The sequence below is a fragment of the Eptatretus burgeri genome, chromosome 16 (assembly GCF_056783735.1).
Source record: "Eptatretus burgeri isolate ZD-2024b chromosome 16, Ebu_testis_v1, whole genome shotgun sequence".
In the NCBI taxonomy this organism is placed as follows: domain Eukaryota; kingdom Metazoa; phylum Chordata; class Myxini; order Myxiniformes; family Myxinidae; genus Eptatretus; species Eptatretus burgeri.
This window is the reverse complement of record NC_140976.1, coordinates 7,764,211-7,784,589: the sequence shown is the minus strand read 5'-3', so window position 1 is coordinate 7,784,589 and position 20,379 is coordinate 7,764,211. Positions and strand designations below refer to the sequence as shown.

Sequence of the window (20,379 nt, the reverse complement as noted above, 5' to 3'; positions counted from 1 at the left end):
GGGGAGGCAAATGCAAGAACGTGAACAACAACCGTGAGCGTCAACCCGAGCTATATTTCAGACATGTACCTGTCGTCTTGGTGATAAATTTTCCAGCTGTTCCCAAAGGATGCTGGATCATTGGCCATGGTACCATTGGGCATTTGAAAGTCATTCCTCCTTTCGTCATCCATGTTCCCACAGAGACCACAGACTTGTGCTTTGTAGGAGCTGGACAGGCGTACGCCTACGTAATGATGTCCGTCGTAAAACACTTCCAGACCTAATGCGGTGCTCAGGTGACGGAAGCGGCCCCAGATCTTCACTTGCATTGAATCTGACCCATTGATATACTCGTATGGCATGGTTGTGGCCACTCCGTTCAGCTGTGTGCAAAGCAAACACGTGCACATGAGAAACATCCCAGTGAGAATACTCAAATTGACAACGAAGAAGAACAATTAGGTGTCAGCATAAGGAGAGACAGATAAGAATTGGACTCTACCTTGAATCTCTTACTGTCGAAGAAGACAATTTGCATCCCATAGACTTCGGTGATGACTTCCCGAGTGTAGGAAACCTTGTTGTTTTTGCGATGCTCATTTGATACCAGCACCCTCCACTGTGATTCGTCGCAAAGCTGCAATTGCATACAAACAAAACAAGCTCAATCCAATGGCTGGCCCAAGTAACTCATTTTCTAACATCCATCGAATGCAGGAGCAGCGCAACGTCACTGTTGCCTATTACTCTCATGCAATATCACTCAACATCCTCCATGGTTCGGAAACAGCCATTTATCTCACCTGAGCCATGACGTATGTGGATGTTCCTTGGAAGTTGAATCTCTTCCCATCAAAGCTGATGTAGTGAGGATCTCCCCAGCCAGTACATTCCGCTGTTGGAAAGATATCCGGTCTTAGCTTTCTTTCTTTTGACAGTTAGAATGACACGTTTGCACAATGACTTTTGAGCTGACAAATGTAATTGATTAAATCTGAATAATTTGCGACGAGGTCAAGTAATTTCCCCCATCACGGAGATTACTGTGCGATGGAAAGAAGGGGATGTTGCATTCAAGAACGCCACAGTAAAACAGGATCCATTGCAGAAAAATAAAATTGCACAGCCCCGCCTAGAATGCTGATGTCCAGCTGCCGACCATTGGTCGACTATGTGGCGCCTCACGTTTTGGATAGCAACCCAAGATACCCTCTTCGTCGCCGCGGCACTCGTTGAGCACCAAGTCGCAGTCCTGGGGAACACAGCTGATGGATCCACCCTGTCTGCAGCTGCACTTTTCACTGCAGTTGTCACTGACGAATGATTCTCCAACCTATGGGAACACACCCCACAGCATGAGTCATTTAAATGTCACATACTTACAGTTTAATCACGTGTCCGGCATGGCAACGCAAGACGTAAAAACAATCAACACGTGTGTCCGGTGTGTTTTGGACTTCGCCAATCGTGATTCTTACTTCATGGTAGTGGGAACCACGCAGGCAGCCACAGTCTGCAGGCCTCACACACTGGTTCACGTCCCACACAAGGCCATTGTCACAAACACAGCCCTCAACGCATGAGCCTGTGTGCTTTTCGACCACATCGGGTTCAGAGCAAGAGGGAAAAGAGGCAGGAGCGCAGGTCGTGTAGTTGCTTCCCGCTGGACACAAAAGAGCTGCGAAGGAAAAAGGAATGCTGCATTAATTCTCATCGCTTAAAGAAACAAAGGAAGAGAAAATAAATGTGCTTTGTCAAAATATGATGCTGTCGTTGTTTGTCGTCGTGAAAGGACCAGAACCATTGCATTAAGAGACAATAAATAGAGAGGAGGTAAACAATTCTTGAAATGGCAGTCAAAGACATCTTACGGCAGAATGTGGGTGTCCTCCAGGTCGACAAAGCTATTCCGGCAGCCAAGCATGTCGCATAGTAAGACTCGAGAGCATCACACAGTGCTTCCTGCTCCATTTCCCTGACGACAACCTCAAACGTGCAGTCATCGAAGAATTCTTCTGGGTTTCGATGAGCGTGGCAAGAGGCGAACGGTCCATCGTTGAGCAGCAAGAAACCACACGTGTCGTTTCTGCTTGCTCTTTCCACCAGTGTTTCATTCAGATTGAGTGTGCTGCCATCGTCATCGACGCTGCTGTGGATGGAAAGGGGAAAAAAACGGCCTGAACGAACGTTTTGTGCTTGTCTTTTCTATTTTGCTGCAGTGCTCAGTTTCAAGGCAAGCAAAAAGGTCAAAATGAATGTGACAATAAAATGCAAGCAGTGGAATTTCATTGGCCGCTCGGTGGCAACAAACTTAACCGTTTTCTTTTGGGGAGGCAAATGCAAGAACGTGAACAACAACCGTGAGCGTCAACCCGAGCTATATTTCAGACATGTACCTGTCGTCTTGGTGATAAATTTTCCAGCTGTTCCCAAAGGATGCTGGATCATTGGCCATGGTACCATTGGGCATTTGAAAGTCATTCCTCCTTTCGTCATCCATGTTCCCACAGAGACCACAGACTTGTGCTTTGTAGGAGCTGGACAGGCGTACGCCTACGTAATGATGTCCGTCGTAAAACACTTCCAGACCTAATGCGGTGCTCAGGTGACGGAAGCGGCCCCAGATCTTCACTTGCATTGAATCTGACCCATTGATATACTCGTATGGCATGGTTGTGGCCACTCCGTTCAGCTGTGTGCAAAGCAAACACGTGCACATGAGAAACATCCCAGTGAGAATACTCAAATTGACAACGAAGAAGAACAATTAGGTGTCAGCATAAGGAGAGACAGATAAGAATTGGACTCTACCTTGAATCTCTTACTGTCGAAGAAGACAATTTGCATCCCATAGACTTCGGTGATGACTTCCCGAGTGTAGGAAACCTTGTTGTTTTTGCGATGCTCATTTGATACCAGCACCCTCCACTGTGATTCGTCGCAAAGCTGCAATTGCATACAAACAAAACAAGCTCAATCCAATGGCTGGCCCAAGTAACTCATTTTCTAACATCCATCGAATGCAGGAGCAGCGCAACGTCACTGTTGCCTATTACTCTCATGCAATATCACTCAACATCCTCCATGGTTCGGAAACAGCCATTTATCTCACCTGAGCCATGACGTATGTGGATGTTCCTTGGAAGTTGAATCTCTTCCCATCAAAGCTGATGTAGTGAGGATCTCCCCAGCCAGTACATTCCGCTGTTGGAAAGATATCCGGTCTTAGCTTTCTTTCTTTTGACAGTTAGAATGACACGTTTGCACAATGACTTTTGAGCTGACAAATGTAATTGATTAAATCTGAATAATTTGCGACGAGGTCAAGTAATTTCCCCCATCACGGAGATTACTGTGCGATGGAAAGAAGGGGATGTTGCATTCAAGAACGCCACAGTAAAACAGGATCCATTGCAGAAAAATAAAATTGCACAGCCCCGCCTAGAATGCTGATGTCCAGCTGCCGACCATTGGTCGACTATGTGGCGCCTCACGTTTTGGATAGCAACCCAAGATACCCTCTTCGTCGCCGCGGCACTCGTTGAGCACCAAGTCGCAGTCCTGGGGAACACAGCTGATGGATCCACCCTGTCTGCAGCTGCACTTTTCACTGCAGTTGTCACTGACGAATGATTCTCCAACCTATGGGAACACACCCCACAGCATGAGTCATTTAAATGTCACATACTTACAGTTTAATCACGTGTCCGGCATGGCAACGCAAGACGTAAAAACAATCAACACGTGTGTCCGGTGTGTTTTGGACTTCGCCAATCGTGATTCTTACTTCATGGTAGTGGGAACCACGCAGGCAGCCACAGTCTGCAGGCCTCACACACTGGTTCACGTCCCACACAAGGCCATTGTCACAAACACAGCCCTCAACGCATGAGCCTGTGTGCTTTTCGACCACATCGGGTTCAGAGCAAGAGGGAAAAGAGGCAGGAGCGCAGGTCGTGTAGTTGCTTCCCGCTGGACACAAAAGAGCTGCGAAGGAAAAAGGAATGCTGCATTAATTCTCATCGCTTAAAGAAACAAAGGAAGAGAAAATAAATGTGCTTTGTCAAAATATGATGCTGTCGTTGTTTGTCGTCGTGAAAGGACCAGAACCATTGCATTAAGAGACAATAAATAGAGAGGAGGTAAACAATTCTTGAAATGGCAGTCAAAGACATCTTACGGCAGAATGTGGGTGTCCTCCAGGTCGACAAAGCTATTCCGGCAGCCAAGCATGTCGCATAGTAAGACTCGAGAGCATCACACAGTGCTTCCTGCTCCATTTCCCTGACGACAACCTCAAACGTGCAGTCATCGAAGAATTCTTCTGGGTTTCGATGAGCGTGGCAAGAGGCGAACGGTCCATCGTTGAGCAGCAAGAAACCACACGTGTCGTTTCTGCTTGCTCTTTCCACCAGTGTTTCATTCAGATTGAGTGTGCTGCCATCGTCATCGACGCTGCTGTGGATGGAAAGGGGAAAAAACGGCCTGAACGAACGTTTTGTGCTTGTCTTTTCTATTTTGCTGCAGTGCTCAGTTTCAAGGCAAGCAAAAAGGTCAAAATGAATGTGACAATAAAATGCAAGCAGTGGAATTTCATTGGCCGCTCGGTGGCAACAAACTTAACCGTTTTCTTTTTGGGGAGGCAAATGCAAGAACGTGAACAACAACCGTGAGCGTCAACCCGAGCTATATTTCAGACATGTACCTGTCGTCTTGGTGATAAATTTTCCAGCTGTTCCCAAAGGATGCTGGATCATTGGCCATGGTACCATTGGGCATTTGAAAGTCATTCCTCCTTTCGTCATCCATGTTCCCACAGAGACCACAGACTTGTGCTTTGTAGGAGCTGGACAGGCGTACGCCTACGTAATGATGTCCGTCGTAAAACACTTCCAGACCTAATGCGGTGCTCAGGTGACGGAAGCGGCCCCAGATCTTCACTTGCATTGAATCTGACCCATTGATATACTCGTATGGCATGGTTGTGGCCACTCCGTTCAGCTGTGTGCAAAGCAAACACGTGCACATGAGAAACATCCCAGTGAGAATACTCAAATTGACAACGAAGAAGAACAATTAGGTGTCAGCATAAGGAGAGACAGATAAGAATTGGACTCTACCTTGAATCTCTTACTGTCGAAGAAGACAATTTGCATCCCATAGACTTCGGTGATGACTTCCCGAGTGTAGGAAACCTTGTTGTTTTTGCGATGCTCATTTGATACCAGCACCCTCCACTGTGATTCGTCGCAAAGCTGCAATTGCATACAAACAAAACAAGCTCAATCCAATGGCTGGCCCAAGTAACTCATTTTCTAACATCCATCGAATGCAGGAGCAGCGCAACGTCACTGTTGCCTATTACTCTCATGCAATATCACTCAACATCCTCCATGGTTCGGAAACAGCCATTTATCTCACCTGAGCCATGACGTATGTGGATGTTCCTTGGAAGTTGAATCTCTTCCCATCAAAGCTGATGTAGTGAGGATCTCCCCAGCCAGTACATTCCGCTGTTGGAAAGATATCCGGTCTTAGCTTTCTTTCTTTTGACAGTTAGAATGACACGTTTGCACAATGACTTTTGAGCTGACAAATGTAATTGATTAAATCTGAATAATTTGCGACGAGGTCAAGTAATTTCCCCATCACGGAGATTACTGTGCGATGGAAAGAAGGGGATGTTGCATTCAAGAACGCCACAGTAAAACAGGATCCATTGCAGAAAAATAAAATTGCACAGCCCCGCCTAGAATGCTGATGTCCAGCTGCCGACCATTGGTCGACTATGTGGCGCCTCACGTTTTGGATAGCAACCCAAGATACCCTCTTCGTCGCCGCGGCACTCGTTGAGCACCAAGTCGCAGTCCTGGGGAACACAGCTGATGGATCCACCCTGTCTGCAGCTGCACTTTTCACTGCAGTTGTCACTGACGAATGATTCTCCAACCTATGGGAACACACCCCACAGCATGAGTCATTTAAATGTCACATACTTACAGTTTAATCACGTGTCCGGCATGGCAACGCAAGACGTAAAAACAATCAACACGTGTGTCCGGTGTGTTTTGGACTTCGCCAATCGTGATTCTTACTTCATGGTAGTGGGAACCACGCAGGCAGCCACAGTCTGCAGGCCTCACACACTGGTTCACGTCCCACACAAGGCCATTGTCACAAACACAGCCCTCAACGCATGAGCCTGTGTGCTTTTCGACCACATCGGGTTCAGAGCAAGAGGGAAAAGAGGCAGGAGCGCAGGTCGTGTAGTTGCTTCCCGCTGGACACAAAAGAGCTGCGAAGGAAAAAGGAATGCTGCATTAATTCTCATCGCTTAAAGAAACAAAGGAAGAGAAAATAAATGTGCTTTGTCAAAATATGATGCTGTCGTTGTTTGTCGTCGTGAAAGGACCAGAACCATTGCATTAAGAGACAATAAATAGAGAGGAGGTAAACAATTCTTGAAATGGCAGTCAAAGACATCTTACGGCAGAATGTGGGTGTCCTCCAGGTCGACAAAGCTATTCCGGCAGCCAAGCATGTCGCATAGTAAGACTCGAGAGCATCACACAGTGCTTCCTGCTCCATTTCCCTGACGACAACCTCAAACGTGCAGTCATCGAAGAATTCTTCTGGGTTTCGATGAGCGTGGCAAGAGGCGAACGGTCCATCGTTGAGCAGCAAGAAACCACACGTGTCGTTTCTGCTTGCTCTTTCCACCAGTGTTTCATTCAGATTGAGTGTGCTGCCATCGTCATCGACGCTGCTGTGGATGGAAAGGGGAAAAAAACGGCCTGAACGAACGTTTTGTGCTTGTCTTTTCTATTTTGCTGCAGTGCTCAGTTTCAAGGCAAGCAAAAAGGTCAAAATGAATGTGACAATAAAATGCAAGCAGTGGAATTTCATTGGCCGCTCGGTGGCAACAAACTTAACCGTTTTCTTTTTGGGGAGGCAAATGCAAGAACGTGAACAACAACCGTGAGCGTCAACCCGAGCTATATTTCAGACATGTACCTGTCGTCTTGGTGATAAATTTTCCAGCTGTTCCCAAAGGATGCTGGATCATTGGCCATGGTACCATTGGGCATTTGAAAGTCATTCCTCCTTTCGTCATCCATGTTCCCACAGAGACCACAGACTTGTGCTTTGTAGGAGCTGGACAGGCGTACGCCTACGTAATGATGTCCGTCGTAAAACACTTCCAGACCTAATGCGGTGCTCAGGTGACGGAAGCGGCCCCAGATCTTCACTTGCATTGAATCTGACCCATTGATATACTCGTATGGCATGGTTGTGGCCACTCCGTTCAGCTGTGTGCAAAGCAAACACGTGCACATGAGAAACATCCCAGTGAGAATACTCAAATTGACAACGAAGAAGAACAATTAGGTGTCAGCATAAGGAGAGACAGATAAGAATTGGACTCTACCTTGAATCTCTTACTGTCGAAGAAGACAATTTGCATCCCATAGACTTCGGTGATGACTTCCCGAGTGTAGGAAACCTTGTTGTTTTTGCGATGCTCATTTGATACCAGCACCCTCCACTGTGATTCGTCGCAAAGCTGCAATTGCATACAAACAAAACAAGCTCAATCCAATGGCTGGCCCAAGTAACTCATTTTCTAACATCCATCGAATGCAGGAGCAGCGCAACGTCACTGTTGCCTATTACTCTCATGCAATATCACTCAACATCCTCCATGGTTCGGAAACAGCCATTTATCTCACCTGAGCCATGACGTATGTGGATGTTCCTTGGAAGTTGAATCTCTTCCCATCAAAGCTGATGTAGTGAGGATCTCCCCAGCCAGTACATTCCGCTGTTGGAAAGATATCCGGTCTTAGCTTTCTTTCTTTTGACAGTTAGAATGACACGTTTGCACAATGACTTTTGAGCTGACAAATGTAATTGATTAAATCTGAATAATTTGCGACGAGGTCAAGTAATTTCCCCCATCACGGAGATTACTGTGCGATGGAAAGAAGGGGATGTTGCATTCAAGAACGCCACAGTAAAACAGGATCCATTGCAGAAAAATAAAATTGCACAGCCCCGCCTAGAATGCTGATGTCCAGCTGCCGACCATTGGTCGACTATGTGGCGCCTCACGTTTTGGATAGCAACCCAAGATACCCTCTTCGTCGCCGCGGCACTCGTTGAGCACCAAGTCGCAGTCCTGGGGAACACAGCTGATGGATCCACCCTGTCTGCAGCTGCACTTTTCACTGCAGTTGTCACTGACGAATGATTCTCCAACCTATGGGAACACACCCCACAGCATGAGTCATTTAAATGTCACATACTTACAGTTTAATCACGTGTCCGGCATGGCAACGCAAGACGTAAAAACAATCAACACGTGTGTCCGGTGTGTTTTGGACTTCGCCAATCGTGATTCTTACTTCATGGTAGTGGGAACCACGCAGGCAGCCACAGTCTGCAGGCCTCACACACTGGTTCACGTCCCACACAAGGCCATTGTCACAAACACAGCCCTCAACGCATGAGCCTGTGTGCTTTTCGACCACATCGGGTTCAGAGCAAGAGGGAAAAGAGGCAGGAGCGCAGGTCGTGTAGTTGCTTCCCGCTGGACACAAAAGAGCTGCGAAGGAAAAAGGAATGCTGCATTAATTCTCATCGCTTAAAGAAACAAAGGAAGAGAAAATAAATGTGCTTTGTCAAAATATGATGCTGTCGTTGTTTGTCGTCGTGAAAGGACCAGAACCATTGCATTAAGAGACAATAAATAGAGAGGAGGTAAACAATTCTTGAAATGGCAGTCAAAGACATCTTACGGCAGAATGTGGGTGTCCTCCAGGTCGACAAAGCTATTCCGGCAGCCAAGCATGTCGCATAGTAAGACTCGAGAGCATCACACAGTGCTTCCTGCTCCATTTCCCTGACGACAACCTCAAACGTGCAGTCATCGAAGAATTCTTCTGGGTTTCGATGAGCGTGGCAAGAGGCGAACGGTCCATCGTTGAGCAGCAAGAAACCACACGTGTCGTTTCTGCTTGCTCTTTCCACCAGTGTTTCATTCAGATTGAGTGTGCTGCCATCGTCATCGACGCTGCTGTGGATGGAAAGGGGAAAAAAACGGCCTGAACGAACGTTTTGTGCTTGTCTTTTCTATTTTGCTGCAGTGCTCAGTTTCAAGGCAAGCAAAAAGGTCAAAATGAATGTGACAATAAAATGCAAGCAGTGGAATTTCATTGGCCGCTCGGTGGCAACAAACTTAACCGTTTTCTTTTTGGGGAGGCAAATGCAAGAACGTGAACAACAACCGTGAGCGTCAACCCGAGCTATATTTCAGACATGTACCTGTCGTCTTGGTGATAAATTTTCCAGCTGTTCCCAAAGGATGCTGGATCATTGGCCATGGTACCATTGGGCATTTGAAAGTCATTCCTCCTTTCGTCATCCATGTTCCCACAGAGACCACAGACTTGTGCTTTGTAGGAGCTGGACAGGCGTACGCCTACGTAATGATGTCCGTCGTAAAACACTTCCAGACCTAATGCGGTGCTCAGGTGACGGAAGCGGCCCCAGATCTTCACTTGCATTGAATCTGACCCATTGATATACTCGTATGGCATGGTTGTGGCCACTCCGTTCAGCTGTGTGCAAAGCAAACACGTGCACATGAGAAACATCCCAGTGAGAATACTCAAATTGACAACGAAGAAGAACAATTAGGTGTCAGCATAAGGAGAGACAGATAAGAATTGGACTCTACCTTGAATCTCTTACTGTCGAAGAAGACAATTTGCATCCCATAGACTTCGGTGATGACTTCCCGAGTGTAGGAAACCTTGTTGTTTTTGCGATGCTCATTTGATACCAGCACCCTCCACTGTGATTCGTCGCAAAGCTGCAATTGCATACAAACAAAACAAGCTCAATCCAATGGCTGGCCCAAGTAACTCATTTTCTAACATCCATCGAATGCAGGAGCAGCGCAACGTCACTGTTGCCTATTACTCTCATGCAATATCACTCAACATCCTCCATGGTTCGGAAACAGCCATTTATCTCACCTGAGCCATGACGTATGTGGATGTTCCTTGGAAGTTGAATCTCTTCCCATCAAAGCTGATGTAGTGAGGATCTCCCCAGCCAGTACATTCCGCTGTTGGAAAGATATCCGGTCTTAGCTTTCTTTCTTTTGACAGTTAGAATGACACGTTTGCACAATGACTTTTGAGCTGACAAATGTAATTGATTAAATCTGAATAATTTGCGACGAGGTCAAGTAATTTCCCCCATCACGGAGATTACTGTGCGATGGAAAGAAGGGGATGTTGCATTCAAGAACGCCACAGTAAAACAGGATCCATTGCAGAAAAATAAAATTGCACAGCCCCGCCTAGAATGCTGATGTCCAGCTGCCGACCATTGGTCGACTATGTGGCGCCTCACGTTTTGGATAGCAACCCAAGATACCCTCTTCGTCGCCGCGGCACTCGTTGAGCACCAAGTCGCAGTCCTGGGGAACACAGCTGATGGATCCACCCTGTCTGCAGCTGCACTTTTCACTGCAGTTGTCACTGACGAATGATTCTCCAACCTATGGGAACACACCCCACAGCATGAGTCATTTAAATGTCACATACTTACAGTTTAATCACGTGTCCGGCATGGCAACGCAAGACGTAAAAACAATCAACACGTGTGTCCGGTGTGTTTTGGACTTCGCCAATCGTGATTCTTACTTCATGGTAGTGGGAACCACGCAGGCAGCCACAGTCTGCAGGCCTCACACACTGGTTCACGTCCCACACAAGGCCATTGTCACAAACACAGCCCTCAACGCATGAGCCTGTGTGCTTTTCGACCACATCGGGTTCAGAGCAAGAGGGAAAAGAGGCAGGAGCGCAGGTCGTGTAGTTGCTTCCCGCTGGACACAAAAGAGCTGCGAAGGAAAAAGGAATGCTGCATTAATTCTCATCGCTTAAAGAAACAAAGGAAGAGAAAATAAATGTGCTTTGTCAAAATATGATGCTGTCGTTGTTTGTCGTCGTGAAAGGACCAGAACCATTGCATTAAGAGACAATAAATAGAGAGGAGGTAAACAATTCTTGAAATGGCAGTCAAAGACATCTTACGGCAGAATGTGGGTGTCCTCCAGGTCGACAAAGCTATTCCGGCAGCCAAGCATGTCGCATAGTAAGACTCGAGAGCATCACACAGTGCTTCCTGCTCCATTTCCCTGACGACAACCTCAAACGTGCAGTCATCGAAGAATTCTTCTGGGTTTCGATGAGCGTGGCAAGAGGCGAACGGTCCATCGTTGAGCAGCAAGAAACCACACGTGTCGTTTCTGCTTGCTCTTTCCACCAGTGTTTCATTCAGATTGAGTGTGCTGCCATCGTCATCGACGCTGCTGTGGATGGAAAGGGGAAAAACGGCCTGAACGAACGTTTTGTGCTTGTCTTTTCTATTTTGCTGCAGTGCTCAGTTTCAAGGCAAGCAAAAAGGTCAAAATGAATGTGACAATAAAATGCAAGCAGTGGAATTTCATTGGCCGCTCGGTGGCAACAAACTTAACCGTTTTCTTTTTGGGGAGGCAAATGCAAGAACGTGAACAACAACCGTGAGCGTCAACCCGAGCTATATTTCAGACATGTACCTGTCGTCTTGGTGATAAATTTTCCAGCTGTTCCCAAAGGATGCTGGATCATTGGCCATGGTACCATTGGGCATTTGAAAGTCATTCCTCCTTTCGTCATCCATGTTCCCACAGAGACCACAGACTTGTGCTTTGTAGGAGCTGGACAGGCGTACGCCTACGTAATGATGTCCGTCGTAAAACACTTCCAGACCTAATGCGGTGCTCAGGTGACGGAAGCGGCCCCAGATCTTCACTTGCATTGAATCTGACCCATTGATATACTCGTATGGCATGGTTGTGGCCACTCCGTTCAGCTGTGTGCAAAGCAAACACGTGCACATGAGAAACATCCCAGTGAGAATACTCAAATTGACAACGAAGAAGAACAATTAGGTGTCAGCATAAGGAGAGACAGATAAGAATTGGACTCTACCTTGAATCTCTTACTGTCGAAGAAGACAATTTGCATCCCATAGACTTCGGTGATGACTTCCCGAGTGTAGGAAACCTTGTTGTTTTTGCGATGCTCATTTGATACCAGCACCCTCCACTGTGATTCGTCGCAAAGCTGCAATTGCATACAAACAAAACAAGCTCAATCCAATGGCTGGCCCAAGTAACTCATTTTCTAACATCCATCGAATGCAGGAGCAGCGCAACGTCACTGTTGCCTATTACTCTCATGCAATATCACTCAACATCCTCCATGGTTCGGAAACAGCCATTTATCTCACCTGAGCCATGACGTATGTGGATGTTCCTTGGAAGTTGAATCTCTTCCCATCAAAGCTGATGTAGTGAGGATCTCCCCAGCCAGTACATTCCGCTGTTGGAAAGATATCCGGTCTTAGCTTTCTTTCTTTTGACAGTTAGAATGACACGTTTGCACAATGACTTTTGAGCTGACAAATGTAATTGATTAAATCTGAATAATTTGCGACGAGGTCAAGTAATTTCCCCATCACGGAGATTACTGTGCGATGGAAAGAAGGGGATGTTGCATTCAAGAACGCCACAGTAAAACAGGATCCATTGCAGAAAAATAAAATTGCACAGCCCCGCCTAGAATGCTGATGTCCAGCTGCCGACCATTGGTCGACTATGTGGCGCCTCACGTTTTGGATAGCAACCCAAGATACCCTCTTCGTCGCCGCGGCACTCGTTGAGCACCAAGTCGCAGTCCTGGGGAACACAGCTGATGGATCCACCCTGTCTGCAGCTGCACTTTTCACTGCAGTTGTCACTGACGAATGATTCTCCAACCTATGGGAACACACCCCACAGCATGAGTCATTTAAATGTCACATACTTACAGTTTAATCACGTGTCCGGCATGGCAACGCAAGACGTAAAAACAATCAACACGTGTGTCCGGTGTGTTTTGGACTTCGCCAATCGTGATTCTTACTTCATGGTAGTGGGAACCACGCAGGCAGCCACAGTCTGCAGGCCTCACACACTGGTTCACGTCCCACACAAGGCCATTGTCACAAACACAGCCCTCAACGCATGAGCCTGTGTGCTTTTCGACCACATCGGGTTCAGAGCAAGAGGGAAAAGAGGCAGGAGCGCAGGTCGTGTAGTTGCTTCCCGCTGGACACAAAAGAGCTGCGAAGGAAAAAGGAATGCTGCATTAATTCTCATCGCTTAAAGAAACAAAGGAAGAGAAAATAAATGTGCTTTGTCAAAATATGATGCTGTCGTTGTTTGTCGTCGTGAAAGGACCAGAACCATTGCATTAAGAGACAATAAATAGAGAGGAGGTAAACAATTCTTGAAATGGCAGTCAAAGACATCTTACGGCAGAATGTGGGTGTCCTCCAGGTCGACAAAGCTATTCCGGCAGCCAAGCATGTCGCATAGTAAGACTCGAGAGCATCACACAGTGCTTCCTGCTCCATTTCCCTGACGACAACCTCAAACGTGCAGTCATCGAAGAATTCTTCTGGGTTTCGATGAGCGTGGCAAGAGGCGAACGGTCCATCGTTGAGCAGCAAGAAACCACACGTGTCGTTTCTGCTTGCTCTTTCCACCAGTGTTTCATTCAGATTGAGTGTGCTGCCATCGTCATCGACGCTGCTGTGGATGGAAAGGGGAAAAAACGGCCTGAACGAACGTTTTGTGCTTGTCTTTTCTATTTTGCTGCAGTGCTCAGTTTCAAGGCAAGCAAAAAGGTCAAAATGAATGTGACAATAAAATGCAAGCAGTGGAATTTCATTGGCCGCTCGGTGGCAACAAACTTAACCGTTTTCTTTTTGGGGAGGCAAATGCAAGAACGTGAACAACAACCGTGAGCGTCAACCCGAGCTATATTTCAGACATGTACCTGTCGTCTTGGTGATAAATTTTCCAGCTGTTCCCAAAGGATGCTGGATCATTGGCCATGGTACCATTGGGCATTTGAAAGTCATTCCTCCTTTCGTCATCCATGTTCCCACAGAGACCACAGACTTGTGCTTTGTAGGAGCTGGACAGGCGTACGCCTACGTAATGATGTCCGTCGTAAAACACTTCCAGACCTAATGCGGTGCTCAGGTGACGGAAGCGGCCCCAGATCTTCACTTGCATTGAATCTGACCCATTGATATACTCGTATGGCATGGTTGTGGCCACTCCGTTCAGCTGTGTGCAAAGCAAACACGTGCACATGAGAAACATCCCAGTGAGAATACTCAAATTGACAACGAAGAAGAACAATTAGGTGTCAGCATAAGGAGAGACAGATAAGAATTGGACTCTACCTTGAATCTCTTACTGTCGAAGAAGACAATTTGCATCCCATAGACTTCGGTGATGACTTCCCGAGTGTAGGAAACCTTGTTGTTTTTGCGATGCTCATTTGATACCAGCACCCTCCACTGTGATTCGTCGCAAAGCTGCAATTGCATACAAACAAAACAAGCTCAATCCAATGGCTGGCCCAAGTAACTCATTTTCTAACATCCATCGAATGCAGGAGCAGCGCAACGTCACTGTTGCCTATTACTCTCATGCAATATCACTCAACATCCTCCATGGTTCGGAAACAGCCATTTATCTCACCTGAGCCATGACGTATGTGGATGTTCCTTGGAAGTTGAATCTCTTCCCATCAAAGCTGATGTAGTGAGGATCTCCCCAGCCAGTACATTCCGCTGTTGGAAAGATATCCGGTCTTAGCTTTCTTTCTTTTGACAGTTAGAATGACACGTTTGCACAATGACTTTTGAGCTGACAAATGTAATTGATTAAATCTGAATAATTTGCGACGAGGTCAAGTAATTTCCCCCATCACGGAGATTACTGTGCGATGGAAAGAAGGGGATGTTGCATTCAAGAACGCCACAGTAAAACAGGATCCATTGCAGAAAAATAAAATTGCACAGCCCCGCCTAGAATGCTGATGTCCAGCTGCCGACCATTGGTCGACTATGTGGCGCCTCACGTTTTGGATAGCAACCCAAGATACCCTCTTCGTCGCCGCGGCACTCGTTGAGCACCAAGTCGCAGTCCTGGGGAACACAGCTGATGGATCCACCCTGTCTGCAGCTGCACTTTTCACTGCAGTTGTCACTGACGAATGATTCTCCAACCTATGGGAACACACCCCACAGCATGAGTCATTTAAATGTCACATACTTACAGTTTAATCACGTGTCCGGCATGGCAACGCAAGACGTAAAAACAATCAACACGTGTGTCCGGTGTGTTTTGGACTTCGCCAATCGTGATTCTTACTTCATGGTAGTGGGAACCACGCAGGCAGCCACAGTCTGCAGGCCTCACACACTGGTTCACGTCCCACACAAGGCCATTGTCACAAACACAGCCCTCAACGCATGAGCCTGTGTGCTTTTCGACCACATCGGGTTCAGAGCAAGAGGGAAAAGAGGCAGGAGCGCAGGTCGTGTAGTTGCTTCCCGCTGGACACAAAAGAGCTGCGAAGGAAAAAGGAATGCTGCATTAATTCTCATCGCTTAAAGAAACAAAGGAAGAGAAAATAAATGTGCTTTGTCAAAATATGATGCTGTCGTTGTTTGTCGTCGTGAAAGGACCAGAACCATTGCATTAAGAGACAATAAATAGAGAGGAGGTAAACAATTCTTGAAATGGCAGTCAAAGACATCTTACGGCAGAATGTGGGTGTCCTCCAGGTCGACAAAGCTATTCCGGCAGCCAAGCATGTCGCATAGTAAGACTCGAGAGCATCACACAGTGCTTCCTGCTCCATTTCCCTGACGACAACCTCAAACGTGCAGTCATCGAAGAATTCTTCTGGGTTTCGATGAGCGTGGCAAGAGGCGAACGGTCCATCGTTGAGCAGCAAGAAACCACACGTGTCGTTTCTGCTTGCTCTTTCCACCAGTGTTTCATTCAGATTGAGTGTGCTGCCATCGTCATCGACGCTGCTGTGGATGGAAAGGGGAAAAAACGGCCTGAACGAACGTTTTGTGCTTGTCTTTTCTATTTTGCTGCAGTGCTCAGTTTCAAGGCAAGCAAAAAGGTCAAAATGAATGTGACAATAAAATGCAAGCAGTGGAATTTCATTGGCCGCTCGGTGGCAACAAACTTAACCGTTTTCTTTTGGGGAGGCAAATGCAAGAACGTGAACAACAACCGTGAGCGTCAACCCGAGCTATATTTCAGACATGTACCTGTCGTCTTGGTGATAAATTTTCCAGCTGTTCCCAAAGGATGCTGGATCATTGGCCATGGTACCATTGGGCATTTGAAAGTCATTCCTCCTTTCGTCATCCATGTTCCCACAGAGACCACAGACTTGTGCTTTGTAGGAGCTGGACAGGCGTACGCCTACGTAATGATGTCCGTCGTAAAACACTTCCAGACCTAATGCGGTGCTCAGGTGACGGAAGCGGCCCCAGATCTTCACTTGCATTGAATCTGACCCATTGATATACTCGTATGGCATGGTTGTGGCCACTCCGTTCAGCTGTGTGCAAAGCAAACACGTGCACATGAGAAACATCCCAGTGAGAATACTCAAATTGACAACGAAGAAGAACAATTAGGTGTCAGCATAAGGAGAGACAGATAAGAATTGGACTCTACCTTGAATCTCTTACTGTCGAAGAAGACAATTTGCATCCCATAGACTTCGGTGATGACTTCCCGAGTGTAGGAAACCTTGTTGTTTTTGCGATGCTCATTTGATACCAGCACCCTCCACTGTGATTCGTCGCAAAGCTGCAATTGCATACAAACAAAACAAGCTCAATCCAATGGCTGGCCCAAGTAACTCATTTTCTAACATCCATCGAATGCAGGAGCAGCGCAACGTCACTGTTGCCTATTACTCTCATGCAATATCACTCAACATCCTCCATGGTTCGGAAACAGCCATTTATCTCACCTGAGCCATGACGTATGTGGATGTTCCTTGGAAGTTGAATCTCTTCCCATCAAAGCTGATGTAGTGAGGATCTCCCCAGCCAGTACATTCCGCTGTTGGAAAGATATCCGGTCTTAGCTTTCTTTCTTTTGACAGTTAGAATGACACGTTTGCACAATGACTTTTGAGCTGACAAATGTAATTGATTAAATCTGAATAATTTGCGACGAGGTCAAGTAATTTCCCCCATCACGGAGATTACTGTGCGATGGAAAGAAGGGGATGTTGCATTCAAGAACGCCACAGTAAAACAGGATCCATTGCAGAAAAATAAAATTGCACAGCCCCGCCTAGAATGCTGATGTCCAGCTGCCGACCATTGGTCGACTATGTGGCGCCTCACGTTTTGGATAGCAACCCAAGATACCCTCTTCGTCGCCGCGGCACTCGTTGAGCACCAAGTCGCAGTCCTGGGGAACACAGCTGATGGATCCACCCTGTCTGCAGCTGCACTTTTCACTGCAGTTGTCACTGACGAATGATTCTCCAACCTATGGGAACACACCCCACAGCATGAGTCATTTAAATGTCACATACTTACAGTTTAATCACGTGTCCGGCATGGCAACGCAAGACGTAAAAACAATCAACACGTGTGTCCGGTGTGTTTTGGACTTCGCCAATCGTGATTCTTACTTCATGGTAGTGGGAACCACGCAGGCAGCCACAGTCTGCAGGCCTCACACACTGGTTCACGTCCCACACAAGGCCATTGTCACAAACACAGCCCTCAACGCATGAGCCTGTGTGCTTTTCGACCACATCGGGTTCAGAGCAAGAGGGAAAAGAGGCAGGAGCGCAGGTCGTGTAGTTGCTTCCCGCTGGACACAAAAGAGCTGCGAAGGAAAAAGGAATGCTGCATTAATTCTCATCGCTTAAAGAAACAAAGGAAGAGAAAATAAATGTGCTTTGTCAAAATATGATGCTGTCGTTGTTTGTCGTCGTGAAAGGACCAGAACCATTGCATTAAGAGACAATAAATAGAGAGGAGGTAAACAATTCTTGAAATGGCAGTCAAAGACATCTTACGGCAGAATGTGGGTGTCCTCCAGGTCGACAAAGCTATTCCGGCAGCCAAGCATGTCGCATAGTAAGACTCGAGAGCATCACACAGTGCTTCCTGCTCCATTTCCCTGACGACAACCTCAAACGTGCAGTCATCGAAGAATTCTTCTGGGTTTCGATGAGCGTGGCAAGAGGCGAACGGTCCATCGTTGAGCAGCAAGAAACCACACGTGTCGTTTCTGCTTGCTCTTTCCACCAGTGTTTCATTCAGATTGAGTGTGCTGCCATCGTCATCGACGCTGCTGTGGATGGAAAGGGGAAAAAACGGCCTGAACGAACGTTTTGTGCTTGTCTTTTCTATTTTGCTGCAGTGCTCAGTTTCAAGGCAAGCAAAAAGGTCAAAATGAATGTGACAATAAAATGCAAGCAGTGGAATTTCATTGGCCGCTCGGTGGCAACAAACTTAACCGTTTTCTTTTTGGGGAGGCAAATGCAAGAACGTGAACAACAACCGTGAGCGTCAACCCGAGCTATATTTCAGACATGTACCTGTCGTCTTGGTGATAAATTTTCCAGCTGTTCCCAAAGGATGCTGGATCATTGGCCATGGTACCATTGGGCATTTGAAAGTCATTCCTCCTTTCGTCATCCATGTTCCCACAGAGACCACAGACTTGTGCTTTGTAGGAGCTGGACAGGCGTACGCCTACGTAATGATGTCCGTCGTAAAACACTTCCAGACCTAATGCGGTGCTCAGGTGACGGAAGCGGCCCCAGATCTTCACTTGCATTGAATCTGACCCATTGATATACTCGTATGGCATGGTTGTGGCCACTCCGTTCAGCTGTGTGCAAAGCAAACACGTGCACATGAGAAACATCCCAGTGAGAATACTCAAATTGACAACGAAGAAGAACAATTAGGTGTCAGCATAAGGAGAGACAGATAAGAATTGGACTCTACCTTGAATCTCTTACTGTCGAAGAAGACAATTTGCATCCCATAGACTTCGGTGATGACTTCCCGAGTGTAGGAAACCTTGTTGTTTTTGCGATGCTCATTTGATACCAGCACCCTCCACTGTGATTCGTCGCAAAGCTGCAATTGCATACAAACAAAACAAGCTCAATCCAATGGCTGGCCCAAGTAACTCATTTTCTAACATCCATCGAATGCAGGAGCAGCGCAACGTCACTGTTGCCTATTACTCTCATGCAATATCACTCAACATCCTCCATGGTTCGGAAACAGCCATTTATCTCACCTGAGCCATGACGTATGTGGATGTTCCTTGGAAGTTGAATCTCTTCCCATCAAAGCTGATGTAGTGAGGATCTCCCCAGCCAGTACATTCCGCTGTTGGAAAGATATCCGGTCTTAGCTTTCTTTCTTTTGACAGTTAGAATGACACGTTTGCACAATGACTTTTGAGCTGACAAATGTAATTGATTAAATCTGAATAATTTGCGACGAGGTCAAGTAATTTCCCCCATCACGGAGATTACTGTGCGATGGAAAGAAGGGGATGTTGCATTCAAGAACGCCACAGTAAAACAGGATCCATTGCAGAAAAATAAAATTGCACAGCCCCGCCTAGAATGCTGATGTCCAGCTGCCGACCATTGGTCGACTATGTGGCGCCTCACGTTTTGGATAGCAACCCAAGATACCCTCTTCGTCGCCGCGGCACTCGTTGAGCACCAAGTCGCAGTCCTGGGGAACACAGCTGATGGATCCACCCTGTCTGCAGCTGCACTTTTCACTGCAGTTGTCACTGACGAATGATTCTCCAACCTATGGGAACACACCCCACAGCATGAGTCATTTAAATGTCACATACTTACAGTTTAATCACGTGTCCGGCATGGCAACGCAAGACGTAAAAACAATCAACACGTGTGTCCGGTGTGTTTTGGACTTCGCCAATCGTGATTCTTACTTCATGGTAGTGGGAACCACGCAGGCAGCCACAGTCTGCAGGCCTCACACACTGGTTCACGTCCCACACAAGGCCATTGTCACAAACACAGCCCTCAACGCATGAGCCTGTGTGCTTTTCGACCACATCGGGTTCAGAGCAAGAGGGAAAAGAGGCAGGAGCGCAGGTCGTGTAGTTGCTTCCCGCTGGACACAAAAGAGCTGCGAAGGAAAAAGGAATGCTGCATTAATTCTCATCGCTTAAAGAAACAAAGGAAGAGAAAATAAATGTGCTTTGTCAAAATATGATGCTGTCGTTGTTTGTCGTCGTGAAAGGACCAGAACCATTGCATTAAGAGACAATAAATAGAGAGGAGGTAAACAATTCTTGAAATGGCAGTCAAAGACATCTTACGGCAGAATGTGGGTGTCCTCCAGGTCGACAAAGCTATTCCGGCAGCCAAGCATGTC

General features: G+C 46.9%; 1 protein-coding gene across 1 annotated transcript in view; it reads right to left on the bottom strand.

Annotated features, from left to right (window-relative positions):
• LOC147010434 (zonadhesin-like) overlaps positions 1-20,379 on the bottom strand; it is a 41,240-nt gene that overhangs the window by 19,666 nt on the left and 1,195 nt on the right. Inside the window, exons 2-20 of the mRNA XM_085860359.1 lie at positions 19,638-19,785; positions 19,256-19,380; positions 17,329-17,476; positions 16,947-17,071; positions 15,021-15,168; positions 14,639-14,763; positions 12,712-12,859; positions 11,674-11,771; positions 10,405-10,552; positions 10,023-10,147; positions 8,095-8,242; positions 7,713-7,837; positions 5,785-5,932; positions 5,404-5,528; positions 4,747-4,809; positions 3,477-3,624; positions 3,095-3,219; positions 1,168-1,315; positions 786-910 (exon numbers count right to left, since the gene is read on the bottom strand). Of these exons, the coding sequence (XP_085716485.1) occupies positions 786-910; positions 1,168-1,315; positions 3,095-3,219; positions 3,477-3,624; positions 4,747-4,809; positions 5,404-5,528; positions 5,785-5,932; positions 7,713-7,837; positions 8,095-8,242; positions 10,023-10,147; positions 10,405-10,552; positions 11,674-11,771; positions 12,712-12,859; positions 14,639-14,763; positions 15,021-15,168; positions 16,947-17,071; positions 17,329-17,476; positions 19,256-19,380; positions 19,638-19,785 (2,493 nt within the window). The remainder of the gene's footprint in view (positions 1-785; positions 911-1,167; positions 1,316-3,094; positions 3,220-3,476; positions 3,625-4,746; positions 4,810-5,403; positions 5,529-5,784; positions 5,933-7,712; positions 7,838-8,094; positions 8,243-10,022; positions 10,148-10,404; positions 10,553-11,673; positions 11,772-12,711; positions 12,860-14,638; positions 14,764-15,020; positions 15,169-16,946; positions 17,072-17,328; positions 17,477-19,255; positions 19,381-19,637; positions 19,786-20,379) is intronic.